Consider the following 22,156-nt stretch of genomic DNA (forward strand, 5'->3'; position numbering starts at 1 on the left):
TATATATATGGTATTATATAGTGATGTGGTATATATATATATATATATATATATATATATATATATATGGTATTATATAGATATGTGGTATATATATATATATATATATATATATATATATATATATATATATATAGTGATGTGGTATATATGGTATTATATAGTGATGTGGTATATATATATATATATATATATATATATATATATATGGTATTATATAGTGATGTGGTATATATATATATATATTGTATTATATAGTGATGTGGTATATATATATATATATATATATATATATGGTATTATATAGTGATGTGGTATATATATATATATATATATATATATATATATATATATATGGTATTATATAGTGATGTGGTATATATATATATATATATATATATATATGGTATTATATAGTGATGTGGTATATATATGGTATTATATAGTGATGTGGTATATATATGGTATTATATAGTGATGTGGTGTATATATATATGGTATTATATAGTGATGTGGTATATATATGGTATTATATAGTGATGTGGTGTATATATATATGGTATTATATAGTGATGTGGTATATATATATATATATATATATATATATGGTATTATATAGTGATGTGGTATATATATGGTATTATATAGTGATGTGGTGTATATATATACACACACGCAGGGTCAGCGCCTTAGGCTTCTGTCCTTCCCTCTTGCATCCTGTGATGATAGATGGATTGGCTTTATACCCCGGCGGACGCCCCTGTGAGCAGCAGCTTTTCCCACACTTCTCAGGAGAGAATTATAACCTGATGGATGATTATAATCCCTATAAATAGTGACAGATGGGATTATACGGCTGACGTCCCTCATCCAGGCATGTGACTACAATAATCCCCACATGACTGATAACTATATATGTGGTCGGGAACCTCCTCCTATGATATATATGTGGTCGGGAACCTCCTCCTATGATATATATATGTAGTCGGGAACCTCCTCCTATGATATATATGTGGTCGGGAACCTCCTCCTATGATATATAAGTGGTCGGGAACCTCCTCCTATGATATATATGTGGTCGGGAACCTCCTCCTATGATATATATGTGGTCGGGAACCTCCTCCTATGATATATAAGTGGTCGGGAACCTCCTCCTATGATATATAAGTGGTCGGGAACCTCCTCCTATGATATATAAGTGGTCGGGAACCTCCTCCTATGATATATATGTGGTCGGGAACCTCCTCCTATGATATATATATGTAGTCAGGAACCTCCTCCTATGATATATATGTGGTTGGGAACCTCCTCCTATGATATATATATGTGGTCGGGAACCTCCTCCTATGATATATATGTGGTTGGGAACCTCCTCCTATGATATATATAAGTGGTCGGGAACCTCCTCCTATGATATATATATATAAGTGGTCGGGAACCTCCTCCTATGATATATATAAGTGGTCGGGAACCTCCTCCTATGATATATATGTGGTTGGGAACCTCCTCCTATGATATATATAAGTGGTCGGGAACCTCCTCCTATGATATATATAAGTGGTTGGGAACCTCCTCCTATGATATATATAAGTGGTCGGGAACCTCCTTCTATGATATATAAGTGGTCGGGAACCTCCTCCTATGATATATATAAGTGGTCGGGAACCTCCTCCTATGATATATATAAGTGGTCGGGAACCTCCTCCTATGATATATATATGTGGTTGGGAACCTCCTCCTATGATATATATAAGTGGTCGGGAACCTCCTCCTATGATATATATGTGGTCGGGAACCTCCTCCTATGATATATATGTGGTCGGGAACCTCCTCCTATGATATATAAGTGGTTGGGAACCTCCTCCTATAAGTGGTCGGGAACCTCCTCCTATGATATATATAAGTGGTCGGGAACCTCCTCCTATGATATATAAGTGGTTGGGAACCTCCTCCTATAAGTGGTCGGGAACCTCCTCCTATAATATATATAAGTGGTCGGGAACCTCCTCCTATGATATATATGTGGTCGGGAACCTCCTCCTATGATATATATAAGTGGTTGGGAACCTCCTCCTATAAGTGGTCGGGAACCTCCTCCTATGATATATATAGTTGGGAACCTCCATAGTAGAGGTGACACTTACGCTCGGCGATCGTGGTCTATCCTGTTAATCTTCCCACCGATGAACACTCGGATCTTGCAGTCGCTCCACTTCTTTTTGGTGGTCAGTAAATATGGAATCAGCAGCGTCAGCCCTGGGGGCGAGAGGAAGAAGGACATGTTACTAATGACCGACGAACCCCACACATCTATCACGTCTAATGTAGGACGGATCAGTCACTGATCCCAGAGCAGGAACCTTCCATCTCACCCTATATATCACATCTCTTCCCTAATAGACAAACTGTTACCCCGTATACCACAAGGGAAGCTGTCAGTAAGACAATGCTATGTAACCTACAGTATATATATATTATATATATATATATACACACACACACACACCACAAGAGAAGCTGTCAGTAAGACAATGCTATGTAACCTACAGTATATATATTATATATATATATATATATACACACACACACACACCACAAGGGAAGCTGTCAGTAAGACAATGCTATGTAACCTACAGACACCAGGTTATACAGCAGACTGATATATACAATATATATATATACACACACACACACACACCACAAGGGAAGCTGTCAGTAAGACAATGCTATGTAACCTACAGACACCAGGTTATACAGCAGACTGATATATACAATATATATATACACACACACACACACACACCACAAGGGAAGCTGTCAGTAAGACAATGCTATGTAACCTACAGACACCAGGTTATACAGCAGACTGATATATACAATATATATATACACACACACACACACACACACACACACACACACACCACAAGGGAAGCGGTCAGTAAGACAATGCTATGTAACCTACAGTATATATATATATACATATACACACACACACACACATACACCACAAGGGAAGCTGTCAGTAAGACAATGCTATGTAACCTACAGTATATATATTATATATATATATATATATACACACACACACACCACAAGGGAAGCTGTCAGTAAGACAATGCTATGTAACCTACAGTATATATATTATATATATATATACACACACACACACACCACAAGGGAAGCGGTCAGTAAGACAATGCTATGTAACCTACAGTATATATATATATATATACACACACACACACCACAAGGGAAGCTGTCAGTAAGACAATGCTATGTAACCTACAGACACCAGGTTATACAGCAGACTGATATACTGTATAATAGACCCAAACCTGCATATTATTCTCTCATGTGGTGCACGCTGGATCCTACACATTGTTATATTCCCATGAGTCATGTGACCTAATGGCCGCTGTCACACATGCAGACTCATTGAGTTCTATGGCCCCATACACACATCTGTAGCTGTTTCTGATCCATTTGGGGACATGATCCATGCTGCAACAAAATGATGAAGCCATTGTGCGTCTGTGTCACCTATCTGACAGGGGTCCCTGCAAATGCCGACAGAAACTGAAAGACATCTGTAATCCTGTCCGCAGTTTTAGACAGCGTTACTGATGTGTGAATGTGTCCTAAGAATGTAGTCACACATCCAGGATCTGCTGCAGATTTGCAGATAGCGATGTAACTAAATGCATCAATCTGCAGCAGATCCTAGATGTGTAAGTGCATCAATCTGCAGCAGATCCTGGATGTGTAAATACATCCTTAAATTAAAAAATGCCTGTAAAATTTTCCTAGCGTGAACCACAACTGTTCCTCTTTGGCTGTCCAAAATGTTGGGAGGTATGTATACCTGTAGTGTATAGTTTTGGGGTCCTGTATACCTGTACTGTATAGATGGAGTAGGGGGTCTACCAGTTATTTCTGTGGATGCTGTGAGGCAGCCGCCCTAGCAACCAACCAGATTCCAGCTCCCTGTGAAAGCAGTAATCCTATTGGTTGCTAAGGCTCCAACTGCTGTTACTGCTGGAGAGCTGCAGCACTAATTATATCACCTGTGTGTGCAGTGTGGAGATTCTCCCATTCATCTCTATGGGGCACTCTTCCCCCTCCCCTCCTGTACATCTGGCAAGGACGGGACCTTCGCTCTAACCTTACATAGTTACATAGTTAATATGGTTGAAAAAAGACATGTCCATCAAGACAATGTATCTGTGTGCCAAATTTGGGGTCAAACGGTTCAGGCATTTGGAAGTCTATAGAGGACAGACAGACTTTCATTTTTATGATATAGATATGTTGTGTGTGTGGCCTCCATGTGGCTGTATGACCTCTCTACAAGGCCCGTGTACTGGCCTGTCTTCTGGTGGCCTCCAGCCTCTGGACACTACGGCCTCCTCCACATCATCTGGTGTACTGGCCTGTCTCCTGGTAGCCTCCAGCCTCTGGACACTATGGCCTCCTCCACATCTCCTGGTGTACTGGCCTGTCTCCTGGTAGCCTCCAGTCTCTGGTCACTACGGCCTCCTCCACCTCTCCTGGTGTACTGGCCTGTCTCCTGGTAGCCTCCAGCCTCTGGACACTACGGCCTCCTCCACATCATCTGGTGTACTGGCCTGTCTCCTGGTAGCCTCCAGCCTCTGGTCACTACGGCCTCCTCCACGTCTCCTGGTGTACTGGCCTGTCTCCTGGTAGCCTCCAGCCTCTGGTCACTACGGCCTCCTCCACGTCTCCTGGTGTACTGGCCTGTCTCCTGGTAGCCTCCAGCCTCTGGTCACTACGGCCTCCTCCACGTCTCCTGGTGTACTGGCCTGTCTCCTGGTAGCCTCCAGCCTCTGGTCACTACGGCCTCCTCCACGTCTCCTGGTGTACTGGCCTGTCTCCTGGTAGCACCTACAGCCTCTGGACACTACGGCCTCCTCCACATTATCTGGTGTACTGGCCTGTCTCCTGTTAGCCTCCAGCCTCTGGTCACTACGGCCTCCTCCACCTCTCCTGGTGTACTGGCCTGTCTCCTGGTAGCCTCCAGCCTCTGGTCACTACGGCCTCCTCCACCTCTCCTGGTGTACTGGCCTGTCTCCATGTAGCTCCTCCAGCCTCTGGACACTATGGCCTCCTCCACATCATCTGGTGTACTGGCCTGTCTCCTGGTAGCCTCCAGCCTCTGGACACTACGGCCTCCTCCACATCTCCTGGTGTACTGGCCTGTCTCCTGGTAGCCTCCAGCCTCTTGACACTACGGCCTCCTCCACGTCTCCTGGTGTACTGGCCTGTCTCCTGGTAGCCTCCAGCCTCTGGACTCTACGGCCTCCTCCACGTCTCCTGGTGTACTGGCCTGTCTCCTGGTGTACTGGCCTGTCTCCTGGTGTACTGGCCTGTCTCCTGGTGTACTGGCCTGTCTCCTGGTGTACTGGCCTGTCTCCTGGTGTACTGGCCTGTCTCCTGGTGTACTGGCCTGTCTTCTGGTGGCCTCCAACCTCTGGACACTACGGCCTCCTCCACGTCTCCTGGTGTACTGGCCTGTCTCCTGGTAGCTTCCAGCCTCTGGACACTACGGCCTCCTCCACATCTCCTGGTGTACTGGCATGTCTCCTGGTAGCCTCCAGCCTCTGGACACTATGGCCTCCTCCACATCATCTGGTGTACTGGCCTGTCTCCTGGTAGCTTCCAGCCTCTGGTCACTACGGCCTCCTCCATGTCTCCTGGTGTACTGGCCTGTCTTCTGGTGGCCTCCAACCTCTGGACACTACGGCCTCCTCCACGTCTCCTGGTGTACTGGCCTGTCTCCTGGTAGCTTCCAGCCTCTGGACACTACGGCCTCCTCCACATCTCCTGGTGTACTGGCATGTCTCCTGGTAGCCTCCAGCCTCTGGACACTATGGCCTCCTCCACATCATCTGGTGTACTGGCCTGTCTCCTGGTAGCTTCCAGCCTCTGGTCACTACGGCCTCCTCCACGTCTCCTGGTGTACTGGCCTGTCTCCTGGTAGCCTCCAGCCTCTGGTCACTACGGCCTCCTCCACGTCTCCTGGTGTACTGGCCTGTCTCCTGGTAGCCTCCAGCCTCTGGTCACTACGGCCTCCTCCACCTCTCCTGGTGTACTGGCCTGTCTCCTGGTAGCACCTCCAGCCTCTGGACACTATGGCCTCCTCCACATCTCCTGGTGTACTGGCCTGTCTCCTGGTAGCACCTACAGCCTCTGGACACTACGGCCTCCTCCACATCATCTGGTGTACTGGCCTGTCTCCTGGTAGCCTCCAGCCTCTGGACACTACGGCCTCCTCCACCTCTCCTGGTGTACTGGCCTGTCTCCTGGTAGCCTCCAGCCTCTGGACACTACAGCCTCCTCCACATCTCCTGGTGTACTGGCCTGTCTCCTGGTAGCCTCCAGCCTCTGGACACTACGGCCTCCTCCACATCATCTGGTGTACTGGCCTGTCTCCTGGTAGCCTCCAGCCTCTGGACTCTACGGCCTCCTCCATGTCTCCTGGTAGCCTCCAGCCTCTGGTCACTACGGCCTCCTCCACCTCTCCTGGTGTACTGGCCTGTCTCCTGGTAGCCTCCAGCCTCTGGACACTACGGCCTCCTCCACCTCTCCTGGTGTACTGGCCTGTCTCCTGGTAGCCTCCAGCCTCTGGACACTACGGCCTCCTCCACATCATCTGGTGTACTGGCCTGTCTCCTGGTAGCCTCCAGCCTCTGGACACTATTGTCTCCTCCACGTCTCCTGGTGTACTGACCTGTCTCCTGGTAGCCCCCAGCCTCTGGACACTACGGCCTCCTCCACATCTCCTGGTGTACTGGCCTGTCTCCTGGTAGCCTCCAGCCTCTGGAAACTATGGCCTCCTCCACATCTCCTGGTGTACTGGCCTGTCTCCTGGTAGCCTCCAGCCTCTGGACTCTACGGCCTCCTCCATGTCTCCTGGTGTACTGGCCTGTCTCCTGGTGTACTGGCCTGTCTCCTGGTGTACTGGCCTGTCTCCTGGTGTACTGGCCTGTCTCCTGGTGTACTGGCCTGTCTTCTGGTGGCCTCCAACCTCTGGACACTACGGCCTCCTCCATGTCTCCTGGTAGCCTCCAGCCTCTGGTCACTACAGCCTCCTCCACCTCTCCTGGTGTACTGGCCTGTCTCCTGGTAGCCTCCAGCCTCTGGACACTACGGCCTCCTCCACCTCTCCTGGTGTACTGGCCTGTCTCCTGGTAGCCTCCAGCCTCTGGACACTACGGCCTCCTCCACATCATCTGGTGTACTGGCCTGTCTCCTGGTAGCCTCCAGCCTCTGGACACTATGGTCTCCTCCACGTCTCCTGGTGTACTGACCTGTCTCCTGGTAGCCTCCAGCCTCTGGACACTACGGCCTCCTCCACATCTCCTGGTGTACTGGCCTGTCTCCTGGTAGCCTCCAGCCTCTGGACACTATGGCCTCCTCCACATCTCCTGGTGTACTGGCCTGTCTCCTGGTAGCCTCCAGCCTCTGGACTCTACGGCCTCCTCCACGTCTCCTGGTGTACTGGCCTGTCTCCTGGTGTACTGGCCTGTCTCCTGGTGTACTGGCCTGTCTTCTGGTGGCCTCCAACCTCTGGACACTACGGCCTCCTCCACGTCTCCTGGTGTACTGGCCTGTCTCCTGGTGTACTGGCCTGTCTCCTGGTGTACTGGCCTGTCTCCTGGTGTACTGGCCTGTCTTCTGGTGGCCTCCAACCTCTGGACACTACGGCCTCCTCCACGTCTCCTGGTGTACTGGCCTGTCTCCTGGTGTACTGGCCTGTCTCCTGGTGTACTGGCCTGTCTTCTGGTGGCCTCCAACCTCTGGACACTACGGCCTCCTCCATGTCTCCTGGTGTACTGGCCTATCTCCTGGTAGCCTCCAGCCTCTGTACACTACGCTGACAGACACAGCAAACCTTCTTACCACAGCTCGCATTGATGTGCCATCCTGGATGAGCTGCACTACCTGAGCCACCTGTGTGGGTTGTAGAGTCCGTCTCATGCTACTACAGGTGTGAAAGCAACAACAACATTCAAAAGTGACCAAAGCATCAGCCAGAAAGCCTAGGTAGTGAGAAGTGGTGTGTGCTCCCCACCTGCAGGACCCTCCGTTATTGAGGGGTCTTACTGATTGCAGGTGACAGTGAGTGTCAGTCAGGGCTGCAGGTGACAGTGAGTGTCAGTCAGGGCTGCAGGTGACAGTGAGTGTCAGTCAGGGCTGCAGGTGACAGTGAGTGTCAGTCAGGGCTGCAGGTGACAGTGAGTGTCAGTCAGGGCTGCAGGTGACAGTGAGTGTCAGTCAGGGCTGCAGGTGACAGTGAGTGTCAGTCAGGGCTGCAGGTGACAGTGAGTGTCAGTCAGGGCTGCAGGTGACCGTGAGTGTCAGTCAGGGCTGCAGGTGACAGTGAGTGTCAGTCAGTGCTACATGTATGCTGTATACTGTTATATATAGTGCTGTACATGTACGCTGTATACTGTTATATATAGTGTTGTACATGTACGCTGTATACTGTTATATATAGTGCTGTACATGTATGCTGTATACTGTTATATAGTGCTGTACATGTATGCTGTATACTGGTAGATATAGTGCTGTACATGTATGCTGTATACTGTTATATATAGTGCTGTACATGTATGCTGTATACTGTTTTATATATAGTGCTGTACATGTACGCTGTATACTGGTAGATATAGTGCTGTACATGTACGCTGTATACTGTTATATATAGTGCTGTACATGTACGCTGTATACTGGTAGATATAGTGCTGTACATGTACGCTGTATACTGTTATATATAGTGCTGTACATGTACGCTGTATACTGGTAGATATAGTGCTGTACATGTATGCTGTATACTGTTATATATAGTGCTGTACATGTATGCTGTATACTGTTATATATAGTGCTGTACATGTATGCTGTATACTGTTATATATAGTGCTGTACATGTACGCTGTATACTGTTATATATAGTGCTGTACATGTATGCTGTATACTGTTATATATAGTGTTGTACATGTACGCTGTATACTGTTATATAGTGCTGTACATGTATGCTGTATACTGTTATATATAGTGCTGTACATGTATGCTGTATACTGTTATATAGTGCTGTACATGTATGCTGTATACTGTTATATATAGTGCTGTACATGTATGCTGTATACTGTTATATATAGTGCTGTACATGTATGCTGTATACTGTTATATATAGTGCTGTACATGTATGCTGTATACTGTTATATATAGTGCTGTACATGTACGCTGTATACTGGTAGATATAGTGCTGTACATGTATGCTGTATACTGTTATATATAGTGCTGTACATGTATGCTGTATACTGTTATATATAGTGCTGTACATGTACGCTGTATACTGTTATATATAGTGCTGTACATGTACGCTGTATACTGTTATATATAGTGCTGTACATGTATGCTGTATACTGTTATATATAGTGTTGTACATGTACGCTGTATACTGTTATATAGTGCTGTACATGTATGCTGTATACTGTTATATATAGTGCTGTACATGTATGCTGTATACTGTTATATATAGTGCTGTACATGTATGCTGTATACTGTTATATATAGTGCTGTACATGTATGCTGTATACTGTTATATAGTGCTGTACATGTATGCTGTATACTGTTATATATAGTGCTGTACATGTATGCTGTATACTGTTATATATAGTGCTGTACATGTATGCTGTATACTGTTATATATAGTGCTGTACATGTATGCTGTATACTGTTATATATAGTGCTGTACATGTACGCTGTATACTGTTATATAGTGCTGTACATGTATGCTGTATACTGTTATATATAGTGCTGTACATGTATGCTGTATACTGTTATATAGTGCTGTACATGTATGCTGTATACTGTTATATATAGTGCTGTACATGTATACTGTTATATAGTGCTGTACATGTATGCTGTATACTGTTATATATAGTGCTGTACATGTACGCTGTATACTGTTATATATAGTGCTGTACATGTATGCTGTATACTGTTATATATAGTGCTGTACATGTATGCTGTATACTGTTATATATAGTGCTGTACATGTATACTGTTATATATAGTGCTGTACATGTACGCTGTATACTGTTATATATAGTGCTGTACATGTACGCTGTATACTGTTATATATAGTGCTGTACATGTATGCTGTATACTGGTATATATAGTGCTGTACATGTATGCTGTATACTGGTAGATATAGTGCTGTACATGTATGCTGTATACTGGTAGATATAGTGCTGTACATGTATGCTGTATACTGTTATATAGTGCTGTACATGTATGCTGTATACTGTTATATATAGTGCTGTACATGTATGCTGTATACTGTTATATAGTGCTGTACATGTATGCTGTATACTGTTATATATAGTGCTGTACATGTATGCTGTATACTGTTATATATAGTGCTGTACATGTATGCTGTATACTGTTATATATAGTGCTGTACATGTATGCTGTATACTGTTATATATAGTGCTGTACATGTACGCTGTATACTGTTATATAGTGCTGTACATGTATGCTGTATACTGTTATATATAGTGCTGTACATGTATGCTGTATACTGTTATATAGTGCTGTACATGTATGCTGTATACTGTTATATATAGTGCTGTACATGTATACTGTTATATAGTGCTGTACATGTATGCTGTATACTGTTATATATAGTGCTGTACATGTACGCTGTATACTGTTATATATAGTGCTGTACATGTACGCTGTATACTGTTATATAGTGCTGTACATGTATGCTGTATACTGTTATATATAGTGCTGTACATGTACGCTGTATACTGTTATATATAGTGCTGTACATGTATGCTGTATACTGTTATATATAGTGCTGTACATGTACGCTGTATACTGGTAGATATAGTGCTGTACATGTATGCTGTATACTGTTATATATAGTGCTGTACATGTACGCTGTATACTGGTAGATATAGTGCTGTACATGTATGCTGTATACTGGTAGATATAGTGCTGTACATGTACGCTGTATACTGTTATATATAGTGCTGTACATGTATACTGTTATATATAGTGCTGTACATGTATGCTGTATACTGTTATATAGTGCTGTACATGTACGCTGTATACTGGTAGATATAGTGCTGTACATGTATGCTGTATACTGTTATATATAGTGCTGTACATGTACGCTGTATACTGGTAGATATAGTGCTGTACATGTACGCTATATACTGGTAGATATAGTGCTGTACATGTATGCTGTATACTGTTATATATAGTGCTGTACATGTATGCTGTATACTGTTATATATAGTGCTGTACATGTATGCTGTATACTGTTATATAGTGCTGTACATGTATACTGTTATATATAGTGCTGTACATGTATGCTGTATACAGTTATATAGTGCTGTACATGTATGCTGTATACTGTTATATATAGTGCTGTACATGTATACTGTTATATAGTGCTGTACATGTATACTGTTATATATAGTGCTGTACATGTACGCTGTATACTGTTATATATAGTGCTGTACATGTATGCTGTATACTGTTATATATAGTGCTGTACATGTACGCTGTATACTGGTAGATATAGTGCTGTACATGTATGCTGTATACTGTTATATATAGTGCTGTACATGTATGCTGTATACTGTTATATATAGTGCTGTACATGTACGCTGTATACTGTTATATATAGTGCTGTACATGTATGCTGTATACTGGTAGATATAGTGCTGTACATGTACGCTGTATACTGGTAGATATAGTGCTGTATACAGTAACAATGTGTCCTAGTAGCCTGGATCTGTGGGTAGCCAAGGTCACGGCCTGTACACGTCCCCAGGCTGGAATCCATATTCCGAGATCAATGTCCGAGCAGAGAGAGCCGGCCTCATCGATCAGCGGAGGCCGATCAATATATCCTCAGGGAGGAAGACTGGGAGGAAGGTCAGAACTACAGCCGCTGATCCTCTATACAGCCTAACACTCTCTACCCCGACCGCCTCTCTACCCCGACCGCCTCTCTACCCCGACCGCCTCTCTACCCCGACCCCGCCCGCCTCTCTACTGCGACCGACTCTCTACCCCGACCCCGCCCGCCTCTCTACCCCGCCCGCCTCTCTACCCCGCCCGCCTCTCTACCCCGACCGCCTCTCTACCCCGACCCCGCCCGCCTCTCTACCCCGACCCCGCCCGCCTCTCTACCCCGACCCCGCCCGCCTCTCTACCCTTCCCCCGCCCTACTCTCTACCCCTCCCCCGCCCGACTCTCTACCCCTCCCCCGCCCGACTCTCTACCCCTCCCCCGCCCGACTCTGTGGTGTAACCGTACCTCCATCATCAAAGAGCCACCACACATCCACCGTGCTCTTCCCCTGCTTCTTGTGGAATTGTACGCTGGCGTCCAGGAGTCTCTGCTCGGCCGTGCTCAGGGGGGCGCCACGGCCTTTGGAGTCTACAAAAAAAGAGAAAAAAAGCTTTAATGACTTGTTGGATTTGGTTATTACATAGAATTCAGCTGATAGATCTATAACTCTGATCAGGAGGAAGATCAGTCATCTGCCGGACACGAGGTATACAGCTAGGTGTGTCAGTGCCGCAGGTATACGGGTAGGTGTGTCAGTGCCGCAGGTATACGGGTAGGTGTGTCAGTGCCGCAGGTATACGGGTAGGTGTGTCAGTGCCGCAGGTATACGGGTAGGTGTGTCACTGCCGCAGGTATACGGGTAGGTGTGTCAGTGCCGCAGGTATACGGGTAGGTGTGTCAGTGCCGCAGGTATACGGGTAGGTGTGTCAGTGCCGCAGGTATACGGGTAGGTGTGTCAGTGCCGCAGGTATACGGGTAGGTGTGTCAGTGCCGCAGGTATACGGGTAGGTGTGTCAGTGCCGCAGGTATACGGGTAGGTGTGTCAGTGCCGCAGGTATACGGGTAGGTGTGTCAGTGCCGCAGGTATACGGGTAGGTGTGTCAGTGCCGCAGGTATACGGGTAGGTGTGTCAGTGCCGCAGGTATACGGGTAGGTGTGTCAGTGCCGCAGGTATACGGGTAGGTGTGTCAGTGCCGCAGGTATACGGGTAGGTGTGTCAGTGCCGCAGGTATACGGGTAGGTGTGTCAGTGCCGCAGGTATACGGGTAGGTGTGTCAGTGCCGCAGGTATACGGGTAGGTGTGTCAGTGCCGCAGGTATACGGGTAGGTGTGTCAGTGCCGCAGGTATACGGGTAGGTGTGTCAGTGCCGCAGGTATACGGGTAGGTGTGTCAGTGCCGCAGGTATACGGGTAGGTGTGTCAGTGCCGCAGGTATACGGGTAGGTGTGTCAGTGCCGCAGGTATACGGGTAGGTGTGTCAGTGCCGCAGGTATACGGGTAGGTGTGTCAGTGCCGCAGGTATACGGGTAGGTGTGTCAGTGCCGCAGGTATACGGGTAGGTGTGTCACTGCCGCAGGTATACGGGTAGGTGTGTCACTGCCGCAGGTATACGGGTAGGTGTGTCACTGCCGCAGGTATACGGGTAGGTGTGTCACTGCCGCAGGTATACGGGTAGGTGTGTCACTGCCGCAGGTATACGGGTAGGTGTGTCACTGCCGCAGGTATACGGGTAGGTGTGTCACTGCCGCAGGTATACGGGTAGGTGTGTCACTGCCGCAGGTATACGGGTAGGTGTGTCACTGCCGCAGGTATACGGGTAGGTGTGTCACTGCCGCAGGTATACGGGTAGGTGTGTCACTGCCGCAGGTATACGGGTAGGTGTGTCACTGCCGCAGGTATACGGGTAGGTGTGTCACTGCCGCAGGTATACGGGTAGGTGTGTCAGTGCCGCAGGTATACGGGTAGGTGTGTCAGTGCCGCAGGTATACGGGTAGGTGTGTCAGTGCCGCAGGTATACGGGTAGGTGTGTCACTGCCGCAGGTATACGGGTAGGTGTGTCAGTGCCGCAGGTATACGGGTAGGTGTGTCAGTGCCGCAGGTATACGGGTAGGTGTGTCACTGCCGCAGGTATACGGGTAGGTGTGTCAGTGCCGCAGGTATACGGGTAGGTGTGTCACTGCCGCAGGTATACGGGTAGGTGTGTCACTGCCGCAGGTATACGGGTAGGTGTGTCAGTGCCGCAGGTATACGGGTGGGTGTGTCACTGCCGCAGGTATACGGGTGGGTGTGTCAGTGCCGCAGGTATACGGGTAGGTGTGTCAGTGCCGCAGGTATACGGGTAGGTGTGTCACTGCCGCAGGTATACAGGTGGGTGTGTCACTGCCGCAGGTATACAGCACTCTGGACCTAAATGTGAGGAATCTCCAATGTAGTTTTAACAAGTACAAATTATAGAAAGGAAATCAAGTTCAACTCATCAGAAAGGAGACAAAGCAAAGAGCCTGAGAAGCCGCATAGAGAGGAGGAGAGAGCAGCCACCTGGAGAGCAGCTAGAGAGTCCGACCATGTATCCAAGAGTCTCCACCATTCCGGGCCCCTCCCCTAGAGCAGGGCTCCGCCTTTATTCTTCAATGCATAACAGTGAAACAACAGCGCCCGGCAGTATAAAAAAAATAAAAAAAAACACCCGCCAATAAACTGCGCCCGCCAGTAAAAAACAAAACAAAAAACCAAACGCCCGCCACTAAAAAAAAACGCCCGCCAGTAAACGGCGCCCGCTAGTAAAAAAAAACACCCGCCAGTAAATAGTGTCCACCAGTAAAAAAAAAACGCCCGCCAGTAAACAGCCCCCGCCAGCAAACAGCGCCCGCCAGTAAAAAAAAAAACGCCCGCCAGTAAACAGCCCCCGCCAGTAAATACCACCCACTGCAGCTACATTAAAAGTCTATAGGGATGGAAAAAAAAGCTTGGAGGGGCTCCGGACTCCTGATCTAGGGAGCAGCTGGGGGCCCCATCAATCCCACTCATCAGCTTCAGCCGCTACAGGATTTAATAGTCAGGAAAGAAAAAGACAAAGAGGAGGAAGCTGGAAAAGAGGGAGGAGAGAAGGAACAAGTGACAATGCCTGCCTTTCTTCAACAGGGGCTGAGTGGGCTGAGTCTTTCCATCATCTTCCTCATCTGGACGTCGTTCCGGAAGAAACATGAAAGGTAACGTTATTGAATCAGGAGATAAAGGAAACACAAAGGAAACAACTAAAAATAAAGAACCGCCAAACACCACAAAACCAACCACAGAGGGCGAACACCAGCAGCATCCAGACAGCGGGTCCGATCCCGGCGGCTGGTGGCCGTCCTACAAGAACGCACCGGGGGCTGCTGCCCTCCAACAAGGCATAGGGGTGGGCCGTCCTACAAGAACGCACCAGGGGCTGCTGCCCTCCAACAAGGCATAGGGGTGGGCCATCCTACAAGAACGCACCGGGGGCTGCTGCCCTCCAACAAGGCATCGGGGTGGGCCGTCCTACAAGAACACATCGGGGGCTGCTGCCCTCCAACAAGGCATCGGGGTGGGCCGTCCTACAAGAACACATCGGGGGCTGCTGCCCTCCAACAAGGCATAGGGGTGGGCCATCCTACAAGAACGCACCGGGGGCTGCTGCCCTCCAACAAGGCATAGGGGTGGGCCGTCCTACAAGAACGCACCGGGGGCTGCTGCCCTCCAACAAGGCATAGGGGTGGGCCGTCCTACAAGAACGCACCGGGGGCTGCTGCCCTCCAACAAGGCATAAGGGTGGGCCGTCCTACAAGAACGCACCGGGGGCTGCTGCCCTCCAACAAGGCATAGGGGTGGGCCGTCCTACAAGAACGCATCGGGAGCGCCCTCCAACAAGGCATAGGGGTGGGCCGTCCTACAAGAACGCACCGGGGGCTGCTGCCCTCCAACAAGGCATAGGGGTGGGCCGTCCTACAAGAACGCACCGGGGGCTGCTGCCCTCCAACAAGGCATAGGGGTGGGCCATCCTACAAGAACGCACCGGGGGCTGCTGCCCTCCAACAAGGCATAGGGGTGGGCCGTCCTACAAGAACGCACCGGGGGCTGCTGCCCTCCAACAAGGCATAAGGGTGGGCCGTCCTACAAGAACGCACCGGGGGCTGCTGCCCTCCAACAAGGCATCGGGGTGGGCCATCCTACAAGAACGCACCGGGGGCTGCTGCCCTCCAACAAGGCATAGGGGTGGGCCGTCCTACAAGAACGCACCGGGGGCTGCTGCCCTCCAACAAGGCATAGGGGTGGGCCGTCCTACAAGAACGCACCGGGGGCTGCTGCCCTCCAACAAGGCATAAGGGTGGGCCGTCCTACAAGAACGCACCGGGGGCTGCTGCCCTCCAACAAGGCATAGGGGTGGGCCGTCCTACAAGAACGCATCGGGAGCGCCCTCCAACAAGGCATAGGGGTGGGCCGTCCTACAAGAACGCACCGGGGGCTGCTGCCCTCCAACAAGGCATAGGGGTGGGCCGTCCTACAAGAACGCACCGGGGGCTGCTGCCCTCCAACAAGGCATAGGGGTGGGCCATCCTACAAGAACGCACCGGGGGCTGCTGCCCTCCAACAAGGCATAGGGGTGGGCCGTCCTACAAGAACGCACCGGGGGCTGCTGCCCTCCAACAAGGCATAAGGGTGGGCCGTCCTACAAGAACGCACCGGGGGCTGCTGCCCTCCAACAAGGCATCGGGGTGGGCCGTCCTACAAGAACACATCGGGGGCTGCTGCCCTCCAACAAGGCATCGGGGTGGGCCGTCCTACAAGAACACATCGGGGGCTGCTGCCCTCCAACAAGGCATAGGGGTGGGCCATCCTACAAGAACGCACCGGGGGCTGCTGCCCTCCAACAAGGCATAGGGGTGGGCCGTCCTACAAGAACACATCGGGGGCTGCTGCCCTCCAACAAGGCATAGGGGTGGGCCGTCCTACAAGAACGCACCGGGGGCTGCTGCCCTCCAACAAGGCATAGGGGTGGGCCGTCCTACAAGAACGCACCGGGGGCTGCTGCCCTCCAACAAGGCATAAGGGTGGGCCGTCCTACAAGAACGCACCGGGGGCTGCTGCCCTCCAACAAGGCATAGGGGTGGGCCGTCCTACAAGAACGCATCGGGAGCGCCCTCCAACAAGGCATAGGGGTGGGCCGTCCTACAAGAACGCACCGGGGGCTGCTGCCCTCCAACAAGGCATAGGGGTGGGCCGTCCTACAAGAACGCACCGGGGGCTGCTGCCCTCCAACAAGGCATAGGGGTGGGCCGTCCTACAAGAACACATCGGGGGCGCCCTCCAACAAGGCATAGGGGTGGGCCGTCCTACAAGAACGCACCGGGGGCTGCTGCCCTCCAACAAGGCATAGGGTGGGTTGTCCTAAAAGAACACACAAGGGGGGATGGCACACGTATCTCTCCCTTACAGTACAGGATAATCTGTATAGGCACTGGGCCAAGCATCCGTCTCTCCCTTACTGTACAGGATAATCTGTATAGGCTCTGGGCTAAGCATCCGTCTCTCCCTTACTGTACAGGATAATCTGTATAGGCTCTGGGCTAAGCATCCGTCTCTCCCTTACTGTACAGGATAATCTGTATAGGCTCTAGGCTAAGCATCTGTCTCTCCCTTACTGTACAGGATAATCTGTATAGGCTCTGGGCTAAGCATCCGTCTCTCCCTTCCTGTACAGGATAATCTGTATAGGCTCTGGGCTAAGCATCCGTCTCTCCCTTACTGTACAGGATAATCTGTATAGGTTCTGCACGTGTCCGGAGCCAGATGTCTATGGAGGTTTTGTTGCAATGGCTGCTGACCACCATAGCCAAGAAGGACTACAGGACTATATGTGAGAGTGGGGAGCCATGGGCCCTGGATCTATGCTGCCTTTATAACAGCGGGGGTCATTGGACATTGTGATAAAGTAGTAGAAGAGCCCTCCATAATATTGCATTGGATCAGATGGGTTTCATGGACGTTATTGTCCGTATCACTATGCCGGACATGTGTGGCCCTAACCCTACACCCAAAATAGCATCAGGCATGAAGGACGTCTAGTCGTGTTTGTACCTTTCCTCATCACCGGGCTGGTGTCACCGGAGAACGGCCGCGAGGACTCTGCCTCTGCCCGCTTACTATAGTCCACGTTTACCACCACATCCTTGGTGCCGGGAGACTTCTCTTGTGACGACAGCAATTCCTCTAGAACAGAAAAGAACAAACCATTAACCTAGAGAGGAAAGACCCTGTCGCTTCCCGAGAAGGCGGCGCCGTCCCAATATGTCTGCCGAGGAGTGACGCGTCTACAAGGACAACACAGCCAGATCCTTACTAGAAGTCCGGCCCGTATATAACACACATATATATATATAATAATTCATCACCATCATACACAGCGGCTCCATCTGTACGCCACTGGGGATATAGCGCCGTGTGTAACTGTATGACACAGGTGGGGGTCCCACCGCATAGGACAAACTTATACAGCGTATACTGGTGTACGGACTGGTCATTGTAAACAAACAGGTGAGCAGACGCGGTAGTGAAGGGGTTAATGGACACGCTACGTCACACATTCCTTACATTGTCTACAAATCCGCACAGATCAGAGACGTCACAACATTCAATATCATACACAGCCGCCGCCGCTCTATCATACACCGCCGCCGCTCTATCATACACCGCCGCCGCTCTATCATACACCGCCGCCGCTCTATCATACACCGCCGCCGCTCTATTATACACCGCCGCCGCCGCTCTATCATACACCACCGCTACCGCTCTATCATACACCGCCGCCGCTCTATCATACACAGCTGCCGCCGCTCTATTATACACCGCCGCCGCTCTATCATACACCACCTCTACCGCTCTATCATACACAGCTGCCGCCGCTCTATCATACACCGCCGCCGCTCTATCATACACAGCCGCCGCCGCTCTATCATACACCACCGCTACCGCTCTATCATACACAGCCGCCACCGCTCTCCTATCATACACAGCCGCCACCGCTCTCCTATACACACAGTGCACAGACACACACCACATAGTATACATACAGTGCACAGACACACAGTATATAGCATACATACAGTGCACAGACACACACTACACAGTATACATACAGTGCACAGACACACACCACATAGTATACATACAGTGCACAGACACACAGTATATAGTATACATACAGTGCACAGACACACAGTACATAGTATACATACAGTGCACAGACACACTACACAGTATACATACAGTGCACAGACACACACTACACAGTATACATACAGTGCACAGACACACACCACATAGTATACATACAGTGCACAGACACACACCACATAGTATACATACAGTGCACAGACACACAGTATATAGTATACATACAGTGCACAGACACACAGTATATAGTATACATACAGTGCACAGACACACTACACAGTATACATACAGTGCACAGACACACACTACACAGTATACATACAGTGCACAGACACACACTACACAGTATACATACAGTGCACAGACACACACCACATAGTATACATACAGTGCACAGACACACAGTATATAGTATACATACAGTGCACAGACACACAGTACATAGTATACATACAGTGCACAGACACACAGTACATAGTATACATACAGTGCACAGACACACACTACATAGTATACATACAGTGCACAGACACACAGTATATAGCATACATACAGTGCACAGACACACACTACACAGTATACATACAGTGCACAGACACACACCACATAGTATACATACAGTGCACAGACACACACTACACAGTATACATACAGTGCACAGACACACAGTATATAGTATACATACAGTGCACAGACACACAGTACATAATATACATACAGTGCACAGACACACACTACACAGTATACATACAGTGCACAGACACACAGTACATAGTACACATACAGTGCACAGACACACACCACATAATATACATACAGTGCACAGACACACAGTATATAGCATACATACAGTGCACAGACACACAGTACATAATATACATACAGTGCACAGACACACAGTATATAGTATACATACAGTGCACAGACACACTACACAGTATACATACAGTGCACAGACACACAGTACATAGTATACATACAGTGCACAGACACACACTACACAGTATACATACAGTGCACAGACACACAGTATATAGCATACATACAGTGCACAGACACACACTACACAGTATACATACAGTGCACAGACACACACCACATAGTATACATACAGTGCACAGACACACAGTATATAGCATACATACAGTGCACAGACACACTACACAGTATACATACAGTGCACAGACACACACTACACAGTATACATACAGTGCACAGACACACAGTACATAGTATACATACAGTGCACAGACACACAGTACATAGTACACATACAGTGCACAGACACACACCACATAATATACATACAGTGCACAGACACACAGTACATAGTATACATACAGTGCATAGACACACAGTATATAGCATACATACAGTGCAGACACACTACACAGTATACATACAGTGCACAGACACACACTACACAGTATACATACAGTGCACAGACACACAGTACATAGTATACATACAGTGCACAGACACACACTACACAGTATACATACAGTGCACAGACACACAGTATATAGTATACATACAGTGCAGACACACAGTATATAGCATACATACAGTGCACAGACACACACTACACAGTATACATACAGTGCACAGACACACAGTACATAGTATACATACAGTGCACAGACACACAGTATATAGTATACATACAGTGCAGACACACAGTATATAGTATACATACAGTGCAGACACAGTATATAGTATACATACAGTGCAGACACAGTATATAGTATACATACAGTGCACAGACACACAGTACATAGTATACATACAGTGCACAGACACACAGTACATAGTATACATACAGTGCACAGACACACAGTACATAGTATACATACAGTGCACAGACACACAGTACATAGTATACATACAGTGCACAGACACACAGTACATAGTATACATACAGTGCACAGACACACAGTACATAGTATACATACAGTGCAGACACACAGTATATAGTATACATACAGTGCAGACACACAGTATATAGTATACATACAGTGCACAGACACACAGTACATAGTATACATACAGTGCAGACACACAGTATATAGTATACATACAGTGCACAGACACACAGTATATAGTATACATACAGTGCAGACACACAGTATATAGTATACATACAGTGCACAGACACACACTACATAGTATACATACAGTGCACAGACACACACTACACAGTATACATACAGTGCACAGACACACACCACATAGTATACATACAGTGCACAGACACACACAGTATAAAATATACATACAGTGCAAAGACACACAGTACATAGTATACATACAGTGCACAGACACACTACACAGTATACATACAGTGCACAGACACACAGTATATAGTATACATACAGTGCACAGACACACAGTACATAATATACATACAGTGCACAGACACACACTACACAGTATACACACAGTGCACAGACACACAGTACATAATATACATACAGTGCACAGACACACAGTATATAGTATACATACAGTGCACAGACACACAGTATATAGTATACATACAGTGCACAGACACACAGTATATAATATACATACAGTGCACAGACACACAGTATATAGTATACATACAGTGCACAGACACACAGTATATAGTATACATACAGTGCACAGACACACACTACACAGTATACATACAGTGCACAGACACACACTACACAGTATACATACAGTGCACAGACACACAGTATATAGTATACATACAGTGCACAGACACACAGTACATAATATACATACAGTGCACAGACACACAGTATATAGTATACATACAGTGCAGACACACAGTATATAGTATACATACAGTGCACAGACACACACTACACAGTATACATACAGTGCACAGACACACAGTATATAGTATACATACAGTGCACAGACACACAGTATATAGTATACATACAGTGCACAGACACACAGTATATAATATACATACAGTGCACAGACACACAGTACATAGTATACTTACAGTGCACAGACACACACTGCATAGTATACATACAGTGCACAGACACACAGTACACAGTATACATAC

The 22,156-nt window shown here is 48.0% G+C and overlaps 1 protein-coding gene across 1 annotated transcript in view; it reads right to left on the reverse strand.

Moving 5' to 3' along the window:
- SLC12A2 (solute carrier family 12 member 2) overlaps positions 1–22,156 on the reverse strand; it is a 183,794-nt gene that overhangs the window by 32,186 nt on the left and 129,452 nt on the right. Inside the window, exons 21-24 of the mRNA XM_069960696.1 lie at positions 17,998–18,129; positions 15,027–15,077; positions 12,364–12,486; positions 2,145–2,256 (exon numbers count right to left, since the gene is read on the reverse strand). Coding sequence (XP_069816797.1) covers positions 2,145–2,256; positions 12,364–12,486; positions 15,027–15,077; positions 17,998–18,129 — 418 coding nt within the window. The remainder of the gene's footprint in view (positions 1–2,144; positions 2,257–12,363; positions 12,487–15,026; positions 15,078–17,997; positions 18,130–22,156) is intronic.

The sequence above is a fragment of the Dendropsophus ebraccatus genome, chromosome 3 (genome assembly GCF_027789765.1).
Source record: "Dendropsophus ebraccatus isolate aDenEbr1 chromosome 3, aDenEbr1.pat, whole genome shotgun sequence".
NCBI lineage: Eukaryota > Metazoa > Chordata > Amphibia > Anura > Hylidae > Dendropsophus > Dendropsophus ebraccatus.